General features: G+C 41.8%; 1 protein-coding gene across 17 annotated transcripts in view; it reads left to right on the top strand.

Annotated features, from left to right (window-relative positions):
* The window catches only part of SIPA1L1 (signal induced proliferation associated 1 like 1), a 226,756-nt gene extending 211,099 nt beyond the window's left edge, over positions 1 to 15,657 (top strand). For 16 of the 17 annotated variants that reach the window (XM_075502886.1, XM_075502876.1, XM_075502872.1 and 13 more), the window contains 7 exons: positions 1,298 to 1,537; positions 2,620 to 2,785; positions 6,154 to 6,397; positions 9,468 to 9,614; positions 12,125 to 12,239; positions 12,713 to 12,794; positions 13,572 to 15,657. In XM_075502886.1, coding sequence (XP_075359001.1) covers positions 1,298 to 1,537; positions 2,620 to 2,785; positions 6,154 to 6,397; positions 9,468 to 9,614; positions 12,125 to 12,239; positions 12,713 to 12,794; positions 13,572 to 13,715 — 1,138 coding nt within the window. In that variant the 3' untranslated portion in view covers positions 13,716 to 15,657. The remainder of the gene's footprint in view (positions 1 to 1,297; positions 1,538 to 2,619; positions 2,786 to 6,153; positions 6,398 to 9,467; positions 9,615 to 12,124; positions 12,240 to 12,712; positions 12,795 to 13,571) is intronic. The other variant, XM_075502888.1, reaches the window with a different exon arrangement.
* Positions 15,658 to 23,793: the final 8,136 nt, after the last annotated feature.

Below are 23,793 nucleotides of genomic sequence, written 5' to 3'. Positions count from 1 at the left end.
TTTTTTAGACTCCATCTGTTGTCAATGGAGAGAGGAGAGACTCCAAAGCATTAATTCTCCCTGAGACACCTTATTTAAGATGAGGAGAATAGCCTCCTAAGGATATTTCTCCAGTGACTACAGCAGGAGCCAGACAAGTGGCATAGATTAGGTAACTGACTTCTTTAAGGCTAGGTGTAGGTGAGAGTATTTTCCCAGGTGGCAACATAAATTTAACCTTAAATTCTTTTTTTTGCATCAGTAAGAGAGATAGATGTGAAAATGCATTGTTTTATCAAGAAATGAAGAGAGTGGTGAATAATTTTCTATTAAGCTAAGAATGAAGAGATTATTCAGAGACTTTATTCAGCCTTCCAGCTAATTTTTATTTCTCAGTCAGAAACTGTTCTTTACCACGGGGCCATCTGTTTCAAATTCCTTTCTTGAAGTGTTGGATACAGGGATGAAAATGTGGCTAAGTTGTGCGGAGAGCTGATAGAAAACTGGTCTCCAAATATATAATGCTATTTCAGTACTAAGGCTGTACACAAAGCTTTCCTGTAATTGTACTTCGAAATGCCTGACCTTTTAAGGTTGTTATAGTAATATTGTCTTAAGCCCTAGTGCTCCCGATATGATGCAAGTTGCATCAGATATGAATAGCAGCATAACTAAAGAGTAGCTCCCATCTAAAGCCCCCCTCCTTCTTCCAACAATAAGCTGCCGTTGGTCATCCCAACTCTTTCTTCTGTCTGGACAAATTGTGATATATGTTAGAGACCTGCTCAAACTTCTCAGTTTAAGAGGTTTTTTGCAAATGGTAACTGCTTTTCAGGCAAAATTCAGGAAGCCCTCTTTTGAAAGATGTGTGGGTTTCTTCTTTGGTTTGTTGTGGGCTCTTCAAGAGATGTTTCCTGTTGCTTAAGTTCCTTCAAAATATGTTTTCTTCCACAGCCAGGAATTCTAGCAAGAAATTGGACTTGGGTTCTGTTTTGCTAATTCAGCTACAATCTCTTGTATTATTTTTAAGCTGCCTAATGACTGTGAACCCTAGATTTCCCATTTGTGATGGGGAATGAGGGGAGGGCGATATATTGCATCCTTAGAGGTTGCTTACAAAATTTCTCATTGCTATGTGAGATGTTTTTAATGTAACATTGGTGGAAGGCCCTTAATAAGAGCGAACTGGTTTTGGTACTCTACCCACTATTCATAAGAGTAACATCTTGTGCCCAGAGTTCTGCTTTAAAAATAGTTAAACAAGGTGCATATATACACATTTGAAGCAAATTTTGTCTTTATTATGTTTTTCTCCTAGTACCATGAGCTCACGACACTCTGCTAGCCCAGTTGTTTTTACCAGTGCCAGAAGCTCACCTAAAGAAGAGCTTCATTCTGCTACTTCTCCCCAGCTCGCACCTTCTTTCTCCTCCTCCTCTTCCTCCTCATCTGGTCCTAGGACTTTCTACCCTCGCCAGGGTGCTACTAGCAAGTATCTGATCGGATGGAAAAAGCCAGAAGGGACAATAAACTCAGTGGGGTTTATGGATTCAAGAAAGTAAGACTGTTTTTTGGTTCTCTTGTTTGGTTATTCATTTTAATTGTAAAGAAGCATTGATATCTGTGACACTTCTCTGTATAGAAGAGCTCGAGACTATTTAATAAAATGCTTAGTCTTCTGTAGAACTTAATCTCTAATCTAGAGTTCTTCAGTTAGGCTTAAATATTTGATAGTTGGCTAATCTAATTCACTGTTAAGTTGTAAAAGATCTTTTTTACCATTTCTAGAGAGCTGTATGGATTTCAGTCCTATTAAAGCTTATCTTTCCTTGGGACTTCTTAAAGGTGACTCAAAAATGCTATTTGAGCAAATATTAAAAATCCTCTTAACATAGAGTCTGAGTTCTTCCTTAAGCCTCTCATCCATGTAGTAGTACCGCACATGTAGGCATTAGCTCTGTGGCACTCCATGTTGCCTTGTTAAGATTGCTGCCAGTATCCAGTCTAACTGGCTTAAAGCAAGCCAAGATGTCTCTCTGTGTTACAATATGCAACCATCTCTTCTGGAAGAGAAATTGAGAAACAACTTACTAGTGACAATATTGTTCCTTTAACTCTAGCGTGACTTGGAAAGCAAGTGACTCAGAAAGTCCCTTTCAAAGTAATTTATTCAACCCTTCTTGACTTTTATTGGGTCAGGCACAGTATCCCTAGATGATACTGGTAACTGGCTGTCAAAAGGAGATGGTGAAACTTTGTGAAAACCGTATTATAATAAGCCAGTTAAAAGATTAAAGAAACTTAGTGATTTGCTGCTTTTGGGCTCATTTAAGACATTTGTATTTTTCAGTTTTATACAGACTATACATTATTTTAGTAGATTCAGTCCCTCATTGGTAAAATGTATTACAATAACCTTTGAGTGTATTGCTAGTTTGTTTTATTTTAAACAAGTTTATTGCTTCAGCAGGTATTCATTAAGATGAGGCTCTGCTGTATTAGCAAAACTCCTTCCCTCCTCCGTGCCCCCTACCTAGGTTTTTTCTTTGAAAATCTAGAGGGTGCTATAATTCTTGTTTCATTCATGCCTCCTGCCCCAGGGCTTTGAGACCTGAATGTGTCTGTTCCATTTCATTTAAGACGTCACCAGAGTGATGGCAATGAAATGGCCCACCCTCGGCTGCGTGCTTCAGCGAGAGATCTACGAGCATCACCAAAACGAGCATCCAAGTCCACTGTTGAAGAAGAGCTGAAGAAGCTGATAGATCTTGATAGCCCAACACCTGAATCCCAGAAGAATTTTAAGGTATGTTAAAGAGAGAGTCTGTCATCTGGCTATCTCTTGTCACAGTGAAGTGAAATCTGAGAATACCTGAAGAGCAGCACACAGGTCCTCTTCTGATCCAAGCCATAGTTCAGTTGTTACAAAATAGAAATGTGTAAAGTTATGCTTTATAAGAATTTGATGATTGAGTTCATTGCTGCCTAAGCATATCAACTAATACAGCAAATGCATCATGATTTGGAAAAGGATGAAGGCCGTGAAGCTGTAAGATTTCTGTGTAGAAAATGCTGGGTGCTTTCAAAGCAGTCAAAGCTGAAGAGTTCATTCATACACAGCTTAGTCGGTTGGACTTTGCATTGGACTCAATAATTTCTCAGATAGGATCTTTTCTATTCTCACCCATAACAGGAAAATAAAATGCAAGGCATTCCCTGAATTCTCATCATGGACAAAGTCATCTGTTTGTCACAGACTTATCTACTAGAGAAAATACATTTGGGGAACAGTTTCATTTTTACAGTCACTGCAATATTATTACAGTTTTGTGTGCAAATTTAAGGAGACTAGTATACCAACTTGCAAAGAATGTTTAGGACTACTGGCTCATGGAAAATCCTGTAGTGTTGTCCTATGCATTTGGATTGTTCTTCTCTGATTGCATCACTAGACAGAGACTTGTTGACAGTATTGAAACTCCTTGCAAAAAGCACTCTTTATGCCTCTCTAATCCTGTTACTGCACAAGGACCACGAATGCTCCCTAAACTTAAGCAAATATTTATACAGAATAAATAGTTAAAAATGTTTCCTGATGTGTTTCAAAATATGTATAATAACACAGAAGTGCATATATTATTTTTAAAAATCCATCATTTTGAAGAGACTGTCTTGATTTCTACAGTCTCCATGTGCAGTCTTAGAGCTCAGGCTCATCACCTAGAGCCCAAATGGTTTCCACAGCAACTATGCAGAAGAGAGAGCTGCAACTTCTGTCTTTGCCTGTAAAAACCCAAAGTGTCTTATTAAAACTTGTAAGTGCTAGGTTCTGTACACAGATTATTTCAGATGTTACCTTTGAGGCTGAAGGAAAAAAAAACTTGCCAATGGCAAGATGTCTTATTCCTAGGTTTTTGGTAGTTCTGAGGGGAGTGTGACATGGGCGATGTGAGCATCTCCTGTTGGTTGTTTTGAGCAAGGGGATTGTTCTCATTCCAAGAAATTCCATTTTGTTTAAAGAGGTGACCTGAAGACCATGAAAAGTGTGTATGTTCTCAAGTTTGTTGTTTTTCTGATTTGGGGTTAGTGAATCAATTCTTACCCTGATCTTTCTGTCCTGGTGACTGTAACAAGTATGTTAACTGAGGTTACACTTTTGATAAATTTCAGCAAGTTTCTAACATTCTATCACACCAATAAATTAAATCTTTTCCATTTTAAAAGTAACTGTCATTTCTGCCCACTGCATGATTTATATTTCTTCTTACAAAAAAGTTGCTCTTACGGCATAAAAAATTTTTGACAGTTAAAAAAAAAAAAATTAGAAAAAGAATGATAATGCCCTTCATCAGTTCACTGCACAAAGACCAAAAATCCTCCTCCTTCCTGTCTGTTGGCTGCCACAGGCTTTGTTTGCTAGTAGAATTTGTTCTAGGCTGTGATTTTGTCTTGTGCATCTTTTTATTATCTTCCCAGCCTTCCCTGTCTCCTTACCTACTACGTATGCATTATATCTTCCCAGACAAGTCACCCTTCTTTTTCTCTTCCCTCTGCTCTATTACCAGAAGACAATTCCTACCAGTATTGCCTCTGTTTTGACTCCATCAGACGTTCATATCTCTGCAACCTTTTAGTCTCAAGATCTGATATTAACTGGTGGTTCCACCTCCTAATTCTTTTACACTAAGTGAACTATACAACCCTTGAGTAAACACTGCTTGACTTAGCAGCTCTTTCTTTTCCACTGCCACTTCACGACAAGTGCTGGGAGATTTCACTGGATCATAACATGAACCTGCTGATTGAGCTTTTAAATTTCAGAATAAAAAAGCAGCTTGATCCTCAATGTAACATAGTGACAACTGTGTACCAGAAGTTGTAGTTTCTGTAGTGTTAACTGTATATGCAAGGTTCATACTGTGATGGGCACGTCCTGAGGGAGGCAACGCAGAAGGGAAAAGTTGATGTAATAGAAAGTTGGCATGGGACATGGCTTCTCTTTCCTTCCTTGTCTTTTGATGATAGCAGGTTTTTGAAAGTAATCTTAATTGTTTCTGATCCTTAATCTGTAAAAGCAAAACCTGCAGCAGTCTTTTAATATTAAAATTTGTAATGTTTTGAGGGGAAAAAAATCTGGCAGATTGTCTTCCACTACACGGTACCAGTAGTCCCTCCTCCACACTCCCACCTTGTAGTGTGGGATTTTGATCACAGGAATAGAGTACCGTCTGTTTAAACATTTTTTCCTTTTTCTGAGAAGAGATAAATATTTTTCTGTGCAAATGAGCAACTCATTATAATGTTTAATCACTCTTTCCGGAAATCGTATTATCTCCTTTTTTGTTTAAACTTGCTTACAGTGCAAATGAGGGTGGTGAGGTCTTCCTTTCTGTTTGCCATTTCTCCATGAAATCCTTTGGACCAAATTTCAACCAAACCATAAAGAAATGTTATGTCCTGGAGATAGTTATATTGCTACAGGCTTCATGAAAATCAGCATCTCTGCTGATGGGAATCGTTATGCGTTCTTTGATAGCAACTCACTGGCACTGGCCAGAGAGTACGTAACTCCAGGCTAACCACAGCATTGCTTTCTCCTGTGTGGAGCGTGGAGGAAGCTGGGATGATGGTGGGGGTAAGACACAAGTTCTCTTGCTCATGGGACTACTTATTTAATTTTGATTCAAATCCTTCCAAAGAATCGAAGCAGTGGTGGGCATTCCTAGTTGTTCAGTAATATGAGACTTTTAATTAGTTGGCATTTGCTGGTGCTCTGCCTGCAGGAAGGCAGCCTCCCCCAGGCACGAGAGCGCGCTCTGGTTTATGCAGCGTTCAGTCTGTTTCTGTAAGCATTCTCTCTGCTACACGCCAGTTCTAGAATCTGTGAGGGCTGCCTGGGATTTCCACTTCAGGAGAAGTTTGAAAGGTATTTAAAAGGTAGAATGTGAGATCAGCTAAAAAAAACCCCTATATATGTTATCTAGTCATAATCTCCTTCAAAGCAGATTCTTTTAGTTCTTTTTCCTATCCACTCTGGAAAAAATACTATGTTAACACTTGCTTTCTTATTTTAAAAAAAAAAGTTTTAAAAAACAATTTCAACATAGACCTCAAAAGTTTCTTTATTGATTTTTTTTTTCTCATTTCTTTTTATTTGTTTTTATGAATGTATAGTCACACACTCTGTCCTGTCAGTCTCCCTTTCCCAGCACTCCTACCACAAGGCGTGCCTTGCAAAGGACTTTGTCAGATGAGAGTATTTACAGTGGTCAAAGGGACCACTTCTTCACCTCGCGGGCCTCGCTCTTGGACCAAGCCATGCCAAATGATGTCCTGTTCACCAGCACGTACCCTTCTCTCCCAAAGTCGCTGCCATTACGGAGACCATCATATACTTTGGGAATGAAATCACTACATGGTAAGTGTATTTCCCATTTTTCTCCTTTCAAAGGAATCCTTTGTGAATCATGTTAAGGTAAAATGTTTGTTACAGCAATTAGTACTTCCATCTTGATTTTGCTAAAAGGAGGAGAGTCAAGTCACATGCCTGAAAATATAAAATAGGACGGGAATTTTTCTTTTCCTCACTTCAGTGGGTATAGGTCTGCATGACTGGTCATGCAGTTACCTTGTGGAGGGAGCACAAAAATTTGCCTCATCAGCTGTAAGATTTCACCATTTCTTGCAGGAGTCATCTGGACCAGTTGGACCAATGGGCAAATAATGTATGCCTGGTTATCCACCAGTGACAACTTCAGGTGTCAGTTCCTTTAGTGTGGGATTATGGGAACAAAATACTATTAGGAAAATAACAATATAAAAGTGGATAAATACCAGTGGACATTTGGATGTGCAACTGCACCAGATACAGCTTTTATTGCACCAACTGTTTTTAAATTCACTCCCTTGCCCTATTCATTTTACAGGACTTGAGTTACTTAATTTTAGTCACACATAACAGCTAACAAGAAGTTGTTACTTGGTAAACTGCTGTCAAGAAGGCACTCAGCTTTCCCCCGTTAGTTTACTGAAAAGTCTCAGTAGGATTATCTGATAGGTTGTGTGTTGCAGCATGTGAATGTCTCCGTTGGTGAGAAAGGGAATTTTCACAGGTTCCCACTGTACCTCATAACTAAGTGTGTACTAAATGTGTTTTCCAGAAATAGAGCTAGATCTCACAGTGTAGGATTCTGCAATGTTTTCCGAAGAAGTACATATCTGCTCTAATTTATTCATGTTTTAGTATGTTTCAAGAGGAAAACACAAGGCTATCAATAGATTCAACTCACTATAGTGGGCCCTAAGCACGGTCTGTATTTAGATACTTAAGATACATTTGACAGTGAAGGCTGCTGAAGAAATCTATTTTAAATTCTTTTCATCTGTCTGTGATCACCAGGCATCAGTTTTCAGTGTTGAACCTGACATTTTCATGAGCTGTTGTTTCTGTATAACATGTTTCTTGCGTAAGAGTTAGGAAACTGAGCTCTCTTCACTTCTGCTTTTTATATGCACAAAAATAACTTTGCAGACTTGGTTACACTTGTAACTGGCTGGTGGATTTGGCTTCTGAGGGCTTGGGGTCAGAAGATTAATGATGCCATCTGAGTCGAAGTGGAAAGCAGCGCTTGGTCTCTTTTCATTTAGGTGCCTGTATTTTCCAAAAAGAAAACCACAAAACCTTCTTTCACTGTCACATTCTCTTCCACACCAAACCGATTGCTCTTCCTAGCACATAAGCTTTCAACATTTGTCAAGAAAACAAGATTTTTCCATTTTCTATAAAATGTAGGCCTGCATGATAAAAGAACCAGCTATCTGAGTGACACATAAATTGTGTCTCCCCCCACACACACACACTTGCGTTCGCTGGTAAAGGATTAGGTAGAGCTGGATATTTAATACCACAAGTATTTGTTGGCTTCCAGCTATTCAAAATTCTTTTAATTCAAAGATCTTAATAACAAAGAACAGCCATTCCAGAGCATCTTCATTTGTTTTGAAGAGGAAAAACAGTGAGCTAAAAGTACTCTTATTTACTTCTCTGTCTTAATTAACAGTCCAACTCACACTTTTAAAATGGGTAATTTTTCAAATGCTTATTTTTTTCTTCTAATTCTGTGTATCTTTTCATTAATTGTAAATATTCCCAAATAACTGCCCTCTTCTGGGGAGATAATACAAGAATTCTTAGTGTTAATATTGAGCTGAACTTAGGTTTATAAAAAGTAAACACACACGAAGACAAAAAAAAATTTCAAGATTTTTGAGCACAGAAGTGAATGCAGTGTAGCTTTTCTGGTCATTGTTTCCCAGGCAGCAATATTAGTTAACTAAAGTTATTAGAAAGTTATTTTAGTTAATGAAGTTATATAGTTATTAGACTATCAAAAAAAAAGGGGGGGGGGGGGCGGGGGCAAAAGTAAGCAACACAACTAGTGGCATTTGTCTTCCAATGGGCTTGTGTCCTGCCCACCACGCTGTCTTTCTGTTCACTCTGGTCCAAATGGATTCTTCACTATACCCTTCTTCTCTGCAGCTTCCTGCCAGGTGCCCAGTCCGTCTTCTGGCCCCTACATCTCCGGTGCTTCTAATGCCACCTACAAATTTTTCAAAACTTTCTTTACGCCCTGACAGAGGGCCTGAGGAAGCAGGTTGTTGCTGTTTCTGAGCTTACACATGTGCTGATTGACCAGGCATTGCAGGTTTTTTGATTGTCCAGTCAGTAAACTGAAATAAAGTAGATAATTGTTGGTTCACAATTTGGTCTTTCCCTAATAGTGGCAATAATTCAAGTGTTTCATTTTGCTAGGCACCAGTTTGCACAAAAATTACAGGGACTTTATATCCTTCTTTCAAGTTTGCTAATGTTTTTTTCCATAGCGGGCCATGTACCAACTTATGGGTGGGTGTGCGTATTTTTCAGTAAAGATTAAGAGGTTTCACTAAACTGCTGAGAGATGTGCAATGCTTTGGAAGTCATTTTAAGGGTTTTCTTGTTCCGATTCATCTTGGTAGGCCTAAGTCTGATCCCATTGGTTTATGAGATTGTAAAGGGAGGAGGAAAAAAACCCCACAACTTTGTATTTTTACAGGAGCAAATAGGTTCCAGGGAGTGTAGAAGCCCTAGCAAGCTGCAGAGCCCTCCAAAGTATCTTTAGCTTGTGTAGAGGCAGGAATCGTTGGATAGAAGAGTACTGCCCCCAGCCCCAATGCTGGAGGGAGACAGAGAGTGGCTTCTGAAGTGCTGGGCTGCAAAGATTCAGGCAGGTTGGAAAGGAGCTGAATGTCCTGGTGAGAAGCACCATCTCAGAAAACTGGCTTGTAACATGCCGTATCTGGTCGACTACAGTTTATCAAACATTCTACTGAGTTCTGGTTCCAAAAGTGCTGTCCCAGAAAAATTAAAAACAGGGATGCATTAGTATTAAGAAAGGAATTTGGGGTTTTTTTTAATGGAGTTTATAATTTGTTCTGCATTACTCTAGGAGAGTTTTCTGCCTCAGACAGCTCCCTCACAGATATCCAGGAGCAAAGACGGCAGCCCATGCCAGACCCTGGTCTTATGCCATTGCCTGATTCTGCCTCTGATCTGGACTGGTCAAACTTGGTAGATGCTGCCAAAGCCTTTGAAGGTAGGTTTTCAGAATATAATACCTAGAAAGCTGGTCTTTGTTCATGCTTCATTAAGGAGAGGTGGTGGGGTTTTGGTTTTTTTGTTTGTTTGGTTGGTTTTTTTAATCTTGACTCTGTTGTTGCTGTTACTGTTTCTACTTAGTCTGAAGCTTAAGCTCATTTAAAATAGCAACTCAGGTCTTAACAGCCTAAAGCTTTGTATATAATACTCAGATACGATTTCTTCATACTGGAATCCCTCTGTGCTACAGTTTGGCCATATCTTTGTGAAACTGGCTACTTTTCATTTCATGTAGAGCAGTTGCAGACATAGCTAAGGTGGAAAAGACATCTGGCACAAAAGTGCAAAAGTAAAGTCAAATAGCAGGGGAAAAGCATATGAGCACACTAATGATCGCTTCCTTACTGCACTCGCAAGAAGTTTCTGTAGTGCAGCTGAAGTGCGCTGCCGAGGTAACTTGGGAAATATGCCTTGTTGGTATATACTTTTCCATTGCCATTCTTCCCTTTGCATACTCTGAATACATAGACTTGCACATAAGTGTCGTTTCATCCTATGGCACTTTCCATCTCCTTGACACTTAGTAAACTGGAGAGAACTGTAAGCTGCCTAGATGTATTTGAATTTAAAATTAAATACACTTCAGCCCAAGGGGAGTTTACCTTACAGTTACTATAATCCAATGGAAAAGTCTTCTAGGTGCATTAAACAGAAGTGCCTTTTCCTAATCTCTGCATAAATGCTGTCCCGCCTTCATGAAAGTGTTTTCACTGATCCTGAATCTTTTAGACATTATTCTGCATGGGTGGAGAAGGCTGTGAAGTACCTTGCTTTCTTGGCTGTTCTCTGGTAGCAGCCATATAAATCATTAAGACAGTGCATGTCTAAGCTGGTGTTCAAGACGTACATGTGTGCTCTGCTCTGTTGCCACAGGAGTTGTAGGATCAGCACGTCTTTCATTTCTGCTGTGCAGTCTTGGGAAAGAGTATTCAAAGTAAGCCTTAGTCCTCAAGAGGAGATGAATTTGTAGTGATGTTTTTTTCACCACCACATAGGGATGAAACCCAGGTTTTAATGCTGTGGTCGGCAATTCTGTTTAAAAGATCCCCGGTTTTTGGTTAGATTTATTTGACTGTCCTCATTAACCCGAATCCCTCACTTTTGTAGGCCCCAAACTCATTTGCACTTCTCTTTAGAAGTGTGAACAAAGTCAGTGTGGTGAAGGTAACAAACTGACAGCTCAGATGAAGAAAAGCTAGGGTAATGTGTTAGCTGGCACCTTCATCTCACCTCTGTAAAAATATGTTCAGATTTGACTTGGAGAGGGAACAGCTGTCTGATGTCAATATAATCCCAGTCTCTAGTCTCTGCCAGGTGCCAGCAGGTATTGACATGTACCAAGCAGCCTAAATTCCAATTTGTGATCCTGGCCACCTCTCTTCTGCATTGTTGGTTGGTGTCTTCAGGACAAGTCCCCAAAGTTACAAATAGTGATATCTGCAACCAGCTGAATCAAAAGTTGCCTGGCTCCCTGAGCTACACCAACCTTCACTATTTTCATTCAAAGGAAAAAAGAGAGGAGCAGGAAAAATTCCATCAAATACCAAGGCGTGTTAATTTTAGCTATGTTGAAAGCACAGAATAAAAATTTGCCAAGCAGAAAAAGACGATACTGTTCTATTTCCAGTGAGAGACCAGCAGCTGCTGAGGGAGAGAGATGTTAATTTATTAAACTAAAAAGTGTTTATGTTACTGTTTGTGCTAGGAAACTCCAGAGCTAGGGGCAGTCGGTAGTTTACAGTCACACCACATGTGATAGTGATTTAGTTATGTGTTAAAACATCTGAGCAGTTACAGGACAAAAAAGCATAGACACAAGGCAGGAAAGAGGTTTCATGTTTCAATCTGAAAAACATTTTCTGAGGCATAAGGAAAAAGTTTCAGGTTCTGAAAAATTACATTGGTCATTTTACTTTCCACATGTAAATTGTGCACAGTGAGCTTTTCTTTCCTCAAGATAAAGGGATCCTTTATGGAGTGAAGGAAGCTAAATATAGTTACTGAGTTATTGGGTACTGTCATGCAGTTGTACCCAGGAAGTTCTGCACAGCTCTTGTTGTTCCAGCTTGGCTTCTTGCCTCTCTTGGAACTGGCTTTGGGTGGACTCTGTGAGTGCCGCTGGGGTATCTCTGCTTTGCACTCTCTAGCATCTCCCTCCTGGAGAGCTTCAGAGCCTGAGGGTGATGCATGATCTGTGTAAGCATGCAGTGCTGTGCCACAGATAGTACTTGCTTGTTGAATCCGATACAGTGGAGAACCTGGTGCAAACACTTGCAATGCCAGTTTGCTTCTGTCAAGAGGATATTGGTATGTCATACCATCACCGTATCTTGCTTGAGACAGACTTCCTAGATTGCTCTGAGATCCTGCAGTGTAGCTGTTGCGCTATGCATGAAGAAATAATCATTACTGCTGCCATTGTTCTTCTCTGTATGTTTGCCTTCTCAGTTCAGCGAGCTTCATTCTTTGCTGCTGCTGATGAAAATCACAGACCTGTGAGCGCTGCCTCCAGTAGTGATCAGGCTGAGGACCAGCTTACTGCACAGATAAAGCCTTATACAGGGTAAGTAAATACACCAGATATGCAGGCTTCCTCAGCTACAAACAGAGGAAAAGAGTAAGAATGTCTTTGTTTGGAAGCCATCTCCAGGTTTCACAGAACTCTTCACAAGTTTTCATGAAGATGGTGGTGGGAAGTGAAAACAGAAGAATCTTAAGTACAGTTGAACCTTTTTGCAGGTTCTTTCTTGTCTGAGATGTTCATGAACATGTCCAAAGCAATGGTAACTCAAGGCACGTATAATGAGTAGAAGTAGAGAGAAGTCAATTAATTATGAGTTAAATTTGTTCTGTTGATTAATGTGCTGCATGTGTTCCATGTACTCTTTGTTAGCTTCTTTTTGTTCATTTTGGGAATTCTTAGTGTACCTGAGTGCATACCTACATAAGCCATTTGGTATGGACAAGGCTGTTAGCTACCCTATGTGAAAATAGTAAATCATATCAATACCTGGTCTTGTTTCCTGCTTTCAACAGTAAAGAATCTCCTCCAACTCTCGCCTCTAAAGTGGACCAACTGGAAGGCTTGCTGAAGATGCTGCAAGAGGATTTAAGGAAGGTAAAAGTTTCACCTACAGAAAATCTGTAAGACTTGTATTTAGTGCTGATAGGCGATGCTAATAACTGTGTAATCCTGCTTTGCCATGCCTGAGCCTGTGACAGTCTCATCCTTGTATGAGAAAAAGACATTTCTTTACTACTTTTCTCAGGCCATGCTTCTAATTATGCAAGGCTAGGGTGGAGTGTCTACATTTGTAGGCATCTGATTCCTCTGCTTAAATTAGGAGGGTGATTCAGAGTACTGCCACTCCTAATCCAGGTGACACTGCAAAAGGCTTGAAGTTAGTCCATGTAAATATATCCTGCTGATGTTGAAAAGTGAGAGTATTATCTAAACATACAATTTCTACTGTGGAAACTTCCTGTATTGTGTTACTGCCTGCTTGGTCCAAGAAGGATCTGCTGTGGTCAGATGAAAAGTCTCTTAGCTGGGGAAGTATTTGCAGGAATATTTCCTATCCTTTATTTAGTTAACCATCAGCAGTTGTACATACATGCAGTACATACAGAACAGGGCATGCCCAATTTTATTTCACCACTTGGGGAGCCAGCTTCTGCATTAGAATTTAATATAGAGAAATCCTGCTCATTCAAGCAAAAAGTGAGGAATGAAATGTCACAAATGGCCCTTAGATATAAACCCATGCATTACTGCACATAAAATCCTTATAAAGAATGAGACTCATGCTTTGTTAAGAGATTCTTGCCTCTCTAAATAGGTAGGAAGCATGACCTAAAATTTCCACTAAGATCTGTATTTTTCCTCATGCCTAAGGAAAAAGAGGACAAGGCCAGTCTTCAGGCTGAAGTGCAACATTTGCGGGAAGACAACTTGAGGTTACAGGAGGAATCCCAGAATGCAACTGAGAAACTGAAAAAATTCACCGAATGGGTTTTCAACACAATTGATATGAACTGAGAACAGTGTACGGGGGAGGAAACTATCTGTTATGAATATTATTACTGGGACTTAAGCTTTAATGCCACCTTAATCATGACGTGTGAAAGTATAGTCAGAGCACTTCCCTGTCCTTCATCCTCCAATAACCCTTTTTTGCATCTCTGCGCGCACTCAGAACAATTGCAGATCAACAATCAATGTCTGCCTTTTGTAGAAAAAACAAAGTAAATAATTTTAAAAAGGTAAAATAAAAGTTTAACTGCTAAAATGTGAATGTCTATTTTTTGCACATTGTCTCTTTATCTGTTATGTACAAAATGATTTGGAGGCTGGATCAGGCTTGCTGTTCCGTCTGCCTCTGTTTCCATTAACTCCTTTCTCTCTGTTTCAGGTAATCTGCTTTTCCTTGCAGCTTTGGCAAATATTATGACATCTAGAAAATTAGAAAGAAATGTTTATTTTACTGCTCTTCTTACGTTGTTTTCTGAAGTATGCCACAGACAAGGGGATGTAATGCAATGTTTTAGGTGTCTCCTTAGCAATTTTCGCTTGATTGCTAGTGCTACCTTCCCATACATTACAGAGAACGCGTGTCCATAGTGTATGGTACAGTACAACCAGTATCATAATGTTTGGAGAGAGACTAGAGACGTGAGCCATGGGTGAGGCATATTATCATACATTTACTGCATTAGCATTTCTGGTAGCCTTTGTTTCCCGTGGAAACAATGGCTGCAAGTAACTTTACGAACAGCAAAACTAGGCATGCTGCAGTTCATACTGTATCAGGCAGGCTGAGAGATACTGAGTACTGTTGCTGTACTGCTTAAGTATAGTCCCCTTCCCTTCCAGGGGAATCTGTTACTTGCATATGTGCAGAAGACTTAGGCTGAAGTTGTAAAGAGATTTAAGATTTCTTTCCCCTGAACTGTTTCCATGAAAATGCACATAAACCATCTCCATGCACCTGCCCTCCCATTCCATTTCTCTGGACGTCTCAAATCACAACAGATTTGAGAAATGTTTATTCAGCTTGTGTTTTATTACATAAGAGGTCTTACAAGTCTTCTACTATGGTAGACAGAGGAATATGTAAAGGTGAATTAGATAAGTTTATTTTTCAAAGTACTGGGATAGGATTGGAGCTCTGAAATCCCCAGTCCCCAGTGAAACTGTCTAGCATGAGATTTCCCAAACTGCCTCATGCCAGGAAAGTTAATTTCTTGTTCTTTGAAGGAACAGCTAACTTGCCACAACATGTTACCTTTCCAGAAAATACCTTTTAGGTGTCAGAACACGACTTTTAAGCGCCGCAGTCTGCACAGGCATTGAACTGTGCAGCGTGCTGAGAAACCTTTTCTACTCCCTTCTGAGGATACAGTCACTACCTTAATAAATATTGCCTTGCATAAAGTGCAGTATATTTGGGGGTTAATTTCAAGAGCATCCACTCCCTCCCCTTTACCACATTCCCAAATAGACAGATTAAAATCATCGGGCATAGTCTTGTCACAGAAACTTCCGTGCTCTTTTCAAATCCCTTTTTCATGCTCTTTAATCTTGCTCCATGCAAGTACACACTACACTTCAACCTCAAACTTCATTTGTGATGCTAATCCCCATGGAGTTCTTCTCTAATGTTTTGTCATGGAAATGGATCTCTTTGGAACTATTTCTGGAGTGTTTTTGTAAAGGTTTAGAATGTCTTGGGTTTTTTAATGACTTGTATGAAGGAGATTTATATAATGCCTGATATTATTTGTAAATGGGAAATATTGCTAACATCTCTGAGCATCCTGAAGTCTTGCTTTTATTCTTTTATTTTTAAGTTTGGTTTTTATTTTATTTCAAAAAATATTTTGGGACTTGGGGCAGACTATTTATTAGAGTTTTGCAACAGAGTTCTTCTTGTATGATGCCACTGAAGGCTACTTGTAAAATTCTGACAATAAAACTCATTTTAAAGGCTCTTCTAAACCATTTTCTTCTGATTTTGTTGGGTTTGTTGTTTAAGACTTTCCAGAGTGTCCATTTCTTCCTGCTTTCTTCTTGTACCACCTTCCTCAGTGCTTAGCAATAGAAGAGTTTCATTTTCTATCAGATTTCTACTTTTTATCCCTTTGAAGGCCATTACTTGGTATGTATACACACACTTCATTCCTTGACTTTTTACTTGTATTACTGCACAAATGTATTTTCTTTCCCTATTTACAAGGTTTTGCTACCTTTAACAGTGACGCTGAGCTTCACCAGGCTGATATGGTAAAGGAGGGGCAGTGGTTTTTTATCACTTATCAGGATTTTGGAACTTACTTGGAAAAACTGAAGCAGATTTAGGTCAGAACCAAACTTGCCTGGCATGTCTGCCCAAGGGCACACACAGCTTTCAGCATCCCAGAGCCAAACCTGGTGTTAGGGTGGGTTGGTTGGGAGGGGGGAGGGGCAGATACACCATTTGATTTGTTTTCCAGATCTCTCCCCACTTGACTTGGGAGATGACCTTGGACATGTTTTGAACAGACCTTTTCTTGGCCCTGTGGATCAGTGTTCTGCACAGCTCAAAAACGTGGAACTAGGTCGGTCTGCAGGAAACCGTCTTCCAGGTTCACTGAATGGATCCTGAAAAGGCACCTGGGGAAAGAAAATCCATCTCTTTCTAGCAGTGAAGTACCTAACCAAGAGAGCTCTGAAGCAGCAAGAGCAAATAAAAGCATCTGATTGAAAAATAGGTGTTGAATCTTGGAAAGAAAACTAGATGCTGTCTTACCATTTGTAATTGGATACTGGTAATTGAGTTGAAGCAGAAAGTTTCCTGCAGGTCAAGGAGCTGCCCTGCCCACATTCATAACGAATTCACGCCACAGGTTCCCACGCTCCACCATTCACACTGCTAGGTCAGCCTAGACCAGGGCAAGATCTAACTTGCAGGCATCTCCTCGCAGCCTGAGTAGTTATTGGCCTAAGCAGAAGGCAGGTGGCTATGGGAGGAGTGCAGGTAACAGGGGCTGCCTTCCTATTTCACCCATTTCTCCCAAGAAAGTAATGTTTTATATTCCTGGAATATATTGTAATCCAGTTTCGTATTCCTTGTCTACGTTCCAGTATGACGGTACTGTTCTCCCTGTGACAGTGTTTTGGATAGCCAGATGTGGCTGGTACAGCAGCAGAAGTCTGCCTTCTCTCAAAATCCCCAAATCAGGAGGGGTCACCACGGGAGCTCTGCAGCTTGCCTGATCAATAATACTCTATCAGAAGTGAAGCAGGGTGTAGGTAACAGGTCAGAGGGTATCAGGCTGTGGTAAGGGGGCGAGCTGTAAGGCATGCAGGAGGTGGGATTGGGGAGAGGCTGGTAGGAAGGGGACTGGGGAGCCAGTTATGGAGTTACGGGAGAGATGTTGTGGGGATGAAATGCAATGCATCCAGGTTTTACTCCTCTAAAAGCATGGTTACTGTATGATAGCCTGTTGTTTCTGCAGGAAGCCAAGATGTGTTCCAGACCCAACAAATGGGTATTGTGAGAAAGCCTTTTCCTCAGCTTTTCCTTTTGTGGGAAAGGTCCCCATGAACCAGGCACAACTTGGGAGGGTTGTCTGTTTTTAAAACCTTTCGTAATCCTTCTCTCATCTCCTAGTGCCTTCTTTTGGGTAGACAGTTAACAAATCCTGTTTTAAAGCAGTCGGCTGTCTCCTAGCAGACACTTCGGTATGGTGTTAGTCCTGTATGTGAGCAACTTGCTTTGCTGCAAGACAGCAGGGGAACAGAGGCGGTTGCTGTTTACCAGCTGGTATGGCATCCAAAATTGGATTCCGTGGAGGGGGGATGACACTATCCCTCCTCCACTGCTGCAGTTGGAGCAGAGGCTTGGGCTTTGCTGAGGCAGTTACTAATGGACAGGAGCTGGGCAATGAGATGATGAGGCCTTGTACAGGCCTTCACCTCTTCCTGTTACTAGCTGTGGTGAGGAAATACTTGCTGTGCTGTTTGAGGCAATGCTGGAGGGGAAAAAAGTTCATAGAAATACTTCAGAGCTCTGCAGTAAGAGCCCCTTTCCCTAGCAGAGGTTTCAGCTTTGGCTGGGCATGAGGGGAGTGAGGCTGAGGACTTTGTGTGAGTCAGACTTGTTGGAGGCCAAGGTCTGGATTTGGAGCCCTGTTTTCCCCAAGGCAGGTGGTGGCTGATGGCAGCTACCTACACCCCCTTTCTGCAATGAAGACTGGCTGCAGCCAGTGTCCGGGAAGGGCAGACCCTCTCCCACTTTCCACTGCAGCAGCCTGGGGGAGTCGCTCAGCTTTGGGGAGACAGCTGGCTGCTGGGGGGCCTTGTGGGGTTTTGCCCCACTCAGTATGCAAGGTCACAGCAGGCAAGTCCCTCTCTCCAGCTTTTCCTGCACTTGCATGGACCTGTCTCCCTCCAGAAGGGGATTTCAGAAGTTTGGTGTCTGAATGATTTAAAGCGGGCTGGGCTGTTCGTGGCCCAGCAAAGTGTGGCCAACCTGAGTGGGAGCTCCTACAGGGAGTAAAACCAGGGTGCTGCAGCAAGCTGCATGGCCTTCCCAAACTGCAGGGATAGGGGCTGCAGAATTTGTGGTGTATCACAAGGTAACTCAGGTTGGAAGGATCTTCAGGAAGTCTCTTGTCCAACCTCCAACCAAAGCAGGGTCAGCTCAGAGGTAAGACCAGGTTGCTCAGGACTTTATCCAGTTGGGTCTTGAAAAAAACCTCCAGGATGGAGACTGCACGGTCTCTCTGGGCAATGCATGACTGTCCTCATCATGGAAAAGTTTTTCTTTTTATTGAGGTAATTAGCAGAAATGTGTAACCTCAGCAACAGTTGCAGGCTACATTTTGCCTACGTTCCTCCAGGAGCTTATGACACAGGAGTCTGTACCCTCCTTGAAAGCCTGGGAGCTGTCCCCTGCCTGGGGCCAGCAGCAGAGCTACCCACGTTTGCTTTCCCTCTGTTGAGCCTAGCAGGAAGGAGGCCTTGCAGCTTGGTGTGTGCTGAGCGTTGTTTGCTCCACTAACCAACTTCCTACACTACAGTTCAGATTTTTCCTAGAGATTTCTCATTTCTGTACTCAGTATCGCCTATTCATGCTTTAACCAAGGCTTGGATTGAGCCCCCTGGTTCTGCTTCACTCTGCGCTGCTTACAAGGACGCATGTGCTGCCAGGCAGGGAGGCACAGCTGCTGAGCAGACGATGCTCTCGGCAACCGAAGGAGGCCCGTCAGCTTTTGGCACACAAAGAAGTCAGAGACTGAACCCAGGATGTGTTCAAGGACTAGGACTGAATGTGGTTTCCTAACCTCATGTTCTGATAGTGGCAAATGCCACCAACTAGTAACTAAAAAGAGGTTTCATGCCACAGGGGCAAAAAAACCAGGGAGTTGTCCTGGTGCTGTTTTAAACTTCATTCCTGTTCTTTCCTCTTGCTTCTTCCCACCTGCTCCTGCACTTCTTTTCCAGCAGAGTTTGTTCGTTTTGTCTGGTGGCTGGTGTCTGCTGTTCTGCCGCCCAGGATCTGGTGCAGCAAGAGACTGCTGCGCTGATCCTGGCAGCGAAGCTGTGACTGCCTGTGGCTGAGCTGAAAGGCGAGACTGAATCGAGCAATTGAAGCACTTCCCTGAACAAAAGAGCTTGACTGCTCACTAGATTTTGTGAAAGGGGTTGAGGCACATTTGCATCTTCTTTGCATCTCGCACCCAAAATTGAGTTTGCTTAGCCAGAGCTGAGAGGCTCAGCTGGTAACTTATCTGTATGGAAGGAACAAGCTAGGTCATGCCCAAAGAGCTATGTGCCAGAGATAATGCCTGGGATGTGTCTGCCCACACGCAGCAGAAACAACCAGTATGTGCTTGCCTGGCACTTCATCGCTTGGGGGTTTCAGCTCAGTCCAGCTCTGCACAGAGGAGCATCCCAGAGCTCTGCTGTGCCAACTCCTGCTACAGTTTGGGAAGATTTCAGTCTCTTGTTTCTTCCCTGACCCATGGCATTTGATCCTAATAGTGGGATAATATAAATACACATCTATTGGTTTTTAACATTCGTTGCAGCTCCTGTTTTTTCTTTCTTTTTTTTTTTAAGAGGTTAGGTTTTTTGTCAAGTGCACAAGCATTTGACAAATGCCATTCTTCCTTGTGAATGCTTCACGTTGGTAGGCTGGTCAGCCACTACAACTTGTGAGTCCTAGTAGTGTTACTGACTGGCAGATTGTTTTGTGACCTTCCTTGTTTTATATTCTTCCTGGGCTCATGCTCAACATGCAGCCTGGACTGGGGAAAAAGAAGGGGCAGAGAGAGGTACGTAGAACCAGCTTCTTGCCTACTGAGTCTTTGCTTTTTACTTAAAGTTGGTGCTTGCTTGTTAGGACTGTTGAAACTGAAGAATTTTGCGTGCATGTGGTTTTCAAGATGACCTGGAAATCCATTATGGAGGGCAAACATCTGAGAGTTGCACTATATTCTGCTAACTGTTCAACCACCAAGCAAGAAATAGTCTCCTCTTCTTGATGAGAAGCTTGATGAGGTTACACCTATAGCATGGAAAACACGAGTCTCCCTCTGTGTGATTTCTCTTTCAAGGCTTCCATAGCCTAAAAGCCACACTGAAACTAGCATTAGTTCCAGAGCTTGGATTTGTTTGCCTTGATTTCCCAGTTAGATCTCAACTGACATTCTCCAGTTGAAACCTGCAGGTTTTAGTCAGACTTGTTTTCTAACTGAGCCATCATCATTAGACAGTCAAAACATGGGACATATCTTACCCTGCGTAGAGGAGGCTCATCAGAATCAGTGTGGGTCTCTGGTCTGCTGTAAGATGTCCTCCACAAGTCCTGCCACTCTTGCGGGTCTTGGGCGTGCTACCTGTGTAATGTCATCTTTGTGGCTGGAATGGGCAGAAACGATGGGAAGTGCCTCACAGAAAGGTGCTGGCAGGCAAAAACATCCCCATCTGAGGTCGAGAAAAGGCAGACAAGTTCTTCACACAATAAGTAGAGGAGCCACAGCCAGCCTGGACAAGAGCCCTTGAGGTGTTTTCCCAGCAACCTAGTGGCCAGCAGAACAGGAAAAACCAGGGCTGCTCTCTGTGAGACGCCAACCATTGCACGACAAGAGACAAGGGAGAGGCAGACTGAAACTCTGTGTGTAAGCATGCACCAGTCTGTCTTTTACTGAAGTTTCCCGAGTGAGCATGCCTTTGGGAGCACAGAAAATTTTGCTTCAGCTTCATGAGGTTTTTGGGAGAGGAGGGGGAGTTGTTTCGGTTTTTTAAGGCATACTATACATTTGCAGTCTAGTCTGTTTTAAAATGGACTATATTTTAGTGGGTTTATGCAGGGCAGATTTGAAAAGATCAGTTGGCAGTATCTAAATACAGAGATAAAGGCTGTATTAGTTTTACAAAGCGCTGAAGTGGATGAAATGCTGAATTTCTGCTGGCTCCTGAACTTCACCTCTGTCCCCATGTGATGGGGAAAACCAACAAGGTTTCCCCTTACATAGCTTTGTACTTGTGGGCTTTGTAGCCAGGATCAGCTCAAAACAGGAGGCTTGAAGGGAAGGGCCATGCTTTTAGAAGAGCCTTTCTTTGGGTTGGGGAAGAAAGCAGAAGAAAGCACAGTCCTTTTGGGAGACTACGGAGAGACCTGAAAAAAGGTTGGAAAGCAAGAAAACAGGACCAGATTTCTCAAAGGCACACCAGGGCTGATGGAGTCCGAGTGGGATCTCCCAAAGAGCCTGAGCAGGTGAGGTGCCCAGCCGGCAGCAAGCCCAGGTACGCCTGCCAGGAGCGTGGGGCAGCTCTGTGCTCTGGCAGTCTTCGGCCTGCCGCCAGGTCCCTGGGCCGAGGCTCCAGGCTGAGCTTGGAAAAGGCTGGCTGACCCGCTTTTTAGACTATTGCATTTGGAGTTGTGGCTGTTAAGCCAAGCGTAATCGATCTTCACGCCTGGGGGAGTAAGCCGATCCCCTCTGTAGCCACTAACGAGCTTTCCCTGTGTACACCGCACTAGAGGCGGTGAGAGCTTTTGCAGACTTTGCCGAAGACAGGATACAGGTCCTTGTGCCACGACCTGAGCCAGTGTGACGGATCCTGTGCTCCAGAGCCAGCGTGCTGGGCTACTGCTCGCACGGCTGCGCTGGGGGAAGCCAGACTCCGCTCTCCTTTGTAAGCAGAGACGAGCTGGGGAGGCCTCGTTGTTCACTGGGCAAACTCTCATGGATGGAGATTTTGTTTCCTGCAAATCCACCAGCAGCTGCGGTTTGGCTCTGGCTTGTATTTTAGCTGCACCCTGTGCTGAGAGATTTGGATGAACGTTTCTGGGTTGGTTATGTTGCAGTAAGAAATAAACCAGGTGGGTGATTTAAACGAAGCTTATTTAAACAGTTGAACGTAACTGCTGTTGGATGCACACAAATCCATTATAGAAGGTTTTTTTAATTCTGCCCTGTGTTTATACTTTCTAGATGTTTTGCTGAAGAAAGATGTATTGATTTTCAGTGTGTCTCATAGCACTGAAGCATGCTGGTTTGCAACTAAACCTGACCCTTTGTATTGTAATTACAGTATATTTCTTAATCGGGGGGGATACATTAATTACTGAAATATGGATTGCTATATGTATTTTAACAAGTCACATTCCTGATGTTCATATTCTTCTGTCAGAAAATGATGGATGATGCATTTGTTTTTTTAATTTAATTTACATGCCTGACTTGTGTCCATTTGGATGGAAACAAACTTAGTCCAACAAAACAGCAAATGTTATCAGTTAAAAAGAATAAGTAACAAATAAGTTTATTAGACCTGACTTTCTGTTTGAAACAAAAAGGCATTATTTTTGGTTAGTTAATTGAAATGATTGATCTAGGTGCCCCTGTCCCATAACTTTTGGAATTGCTAAATCTGTTTTCTTAACCTAGATTAGAAAAAGCAGGGGGAAGCCTTCTTTCTTCAGTTTCCTATTGGTTTCTCAGCTTTAAATGAGCTGACCACTGCATTGCACTAACTGGAAAACTGAAATGAGGAATACATTGTTTGCATCCATGCGAGGGGTGCCCGTTGGTGAGAGATGGCTGTAGGACTTTAGTAAATGTCGATTCCAGGTTCTTAGTCAGTGGTTTCCATCAGTTCATTGGATCACTTGTTTTTTCAAGTGTCAGTAAAAAATGTCCTGTTGGAGTTATTTTAATGTAATTTCAATCCTATTAGCAGACTATAGCATATTTCATATGTACTGGTCTATGCTGGCATTATTTTAAAATTGTAGGATCAGGAAGCTGAGTTTACACACATAAGCAGTGCCGGGAGGAGGGTCTGGAGAGCCAGGGTAGAAAGACGCCCTTCCCAGATCTGTCATGCTCTGATGTGAGACTGGAGGGGACATGGCAAAGCTGCCCTGCCAAAGTACTCGGTAGTTCAGCAGACCCAATCTTCAGGGCACCAGCACTCATCACTGAACTGCTACTGTGTACTCAACGAGGTCAAAGCCTTCTATGTAAGGTATGACCAAAATCACTTCCTACAATGAATTTACAAATTAAGGCATTCAAAATTAATAGCAACCTTTGAGGACGTCTTAATCTTAGTGCCATTCACTTTTCTCCAAGTTCTCTGCGGTCTTGGTCTGATAACACATACCAGGAGCTACCTGACAGTTGAATTTTGGGATGTACGGTAATCCATTAATTATTTGTTCATACAAGGTTTTGCTGATCAAACTATTCAGCACTTGTAATGCTATTCGTCAGCTAGTCTTGCAGAGACATCTTAAATCGTGGTAACATGTTTGCATTTGCCTGCCATGGAAAAATGCATTAATGCCAAATCCATTTCTTTTCACATTTTCAGGGAATTATGTAGCATCACAGACAGAACAGGCTGATTCTGAAATTAAAAAAAAAAAAAAGTAGAGACATAGGACGTTATGCTTCTGGCCTGTCTGTAGCCATCTATACATTTAATGCCTCGCTCATGGCAGCCAAAAGTTTCTTCTGCCAACAAGTCTATGCTGTGAGCTAGTTTTGGTTTAATTTCTGAGACCAGATATATTAATAAATTATTTTATATTAAACTGAAATATGTTTTCGTTATCCTCACC

The sequence above is a fragment of the Mycteria americana genome, chromosome 5 (genome assembly GCF_035582795.1).
Source record: "Mycteria americana isolate JAX WOST 10 ecotype Jacksonville Zoo and Gardens chromosome 5, USCA_MyAme_1.0, whole genome shotgun sequence".
In the NCBI taxonomy this organism is placed as follows: domain Eukaryota; kingdom Metazoa; phylum Chordata; class Aves; order Ciconiiformes; family Ciconiidae; genus Mycteria; species Mycteria americana.
Note: the sequence above shows the minus strand (reverse complement) of the source record. Positions and strands in the feature narration are given on the sequence as shown.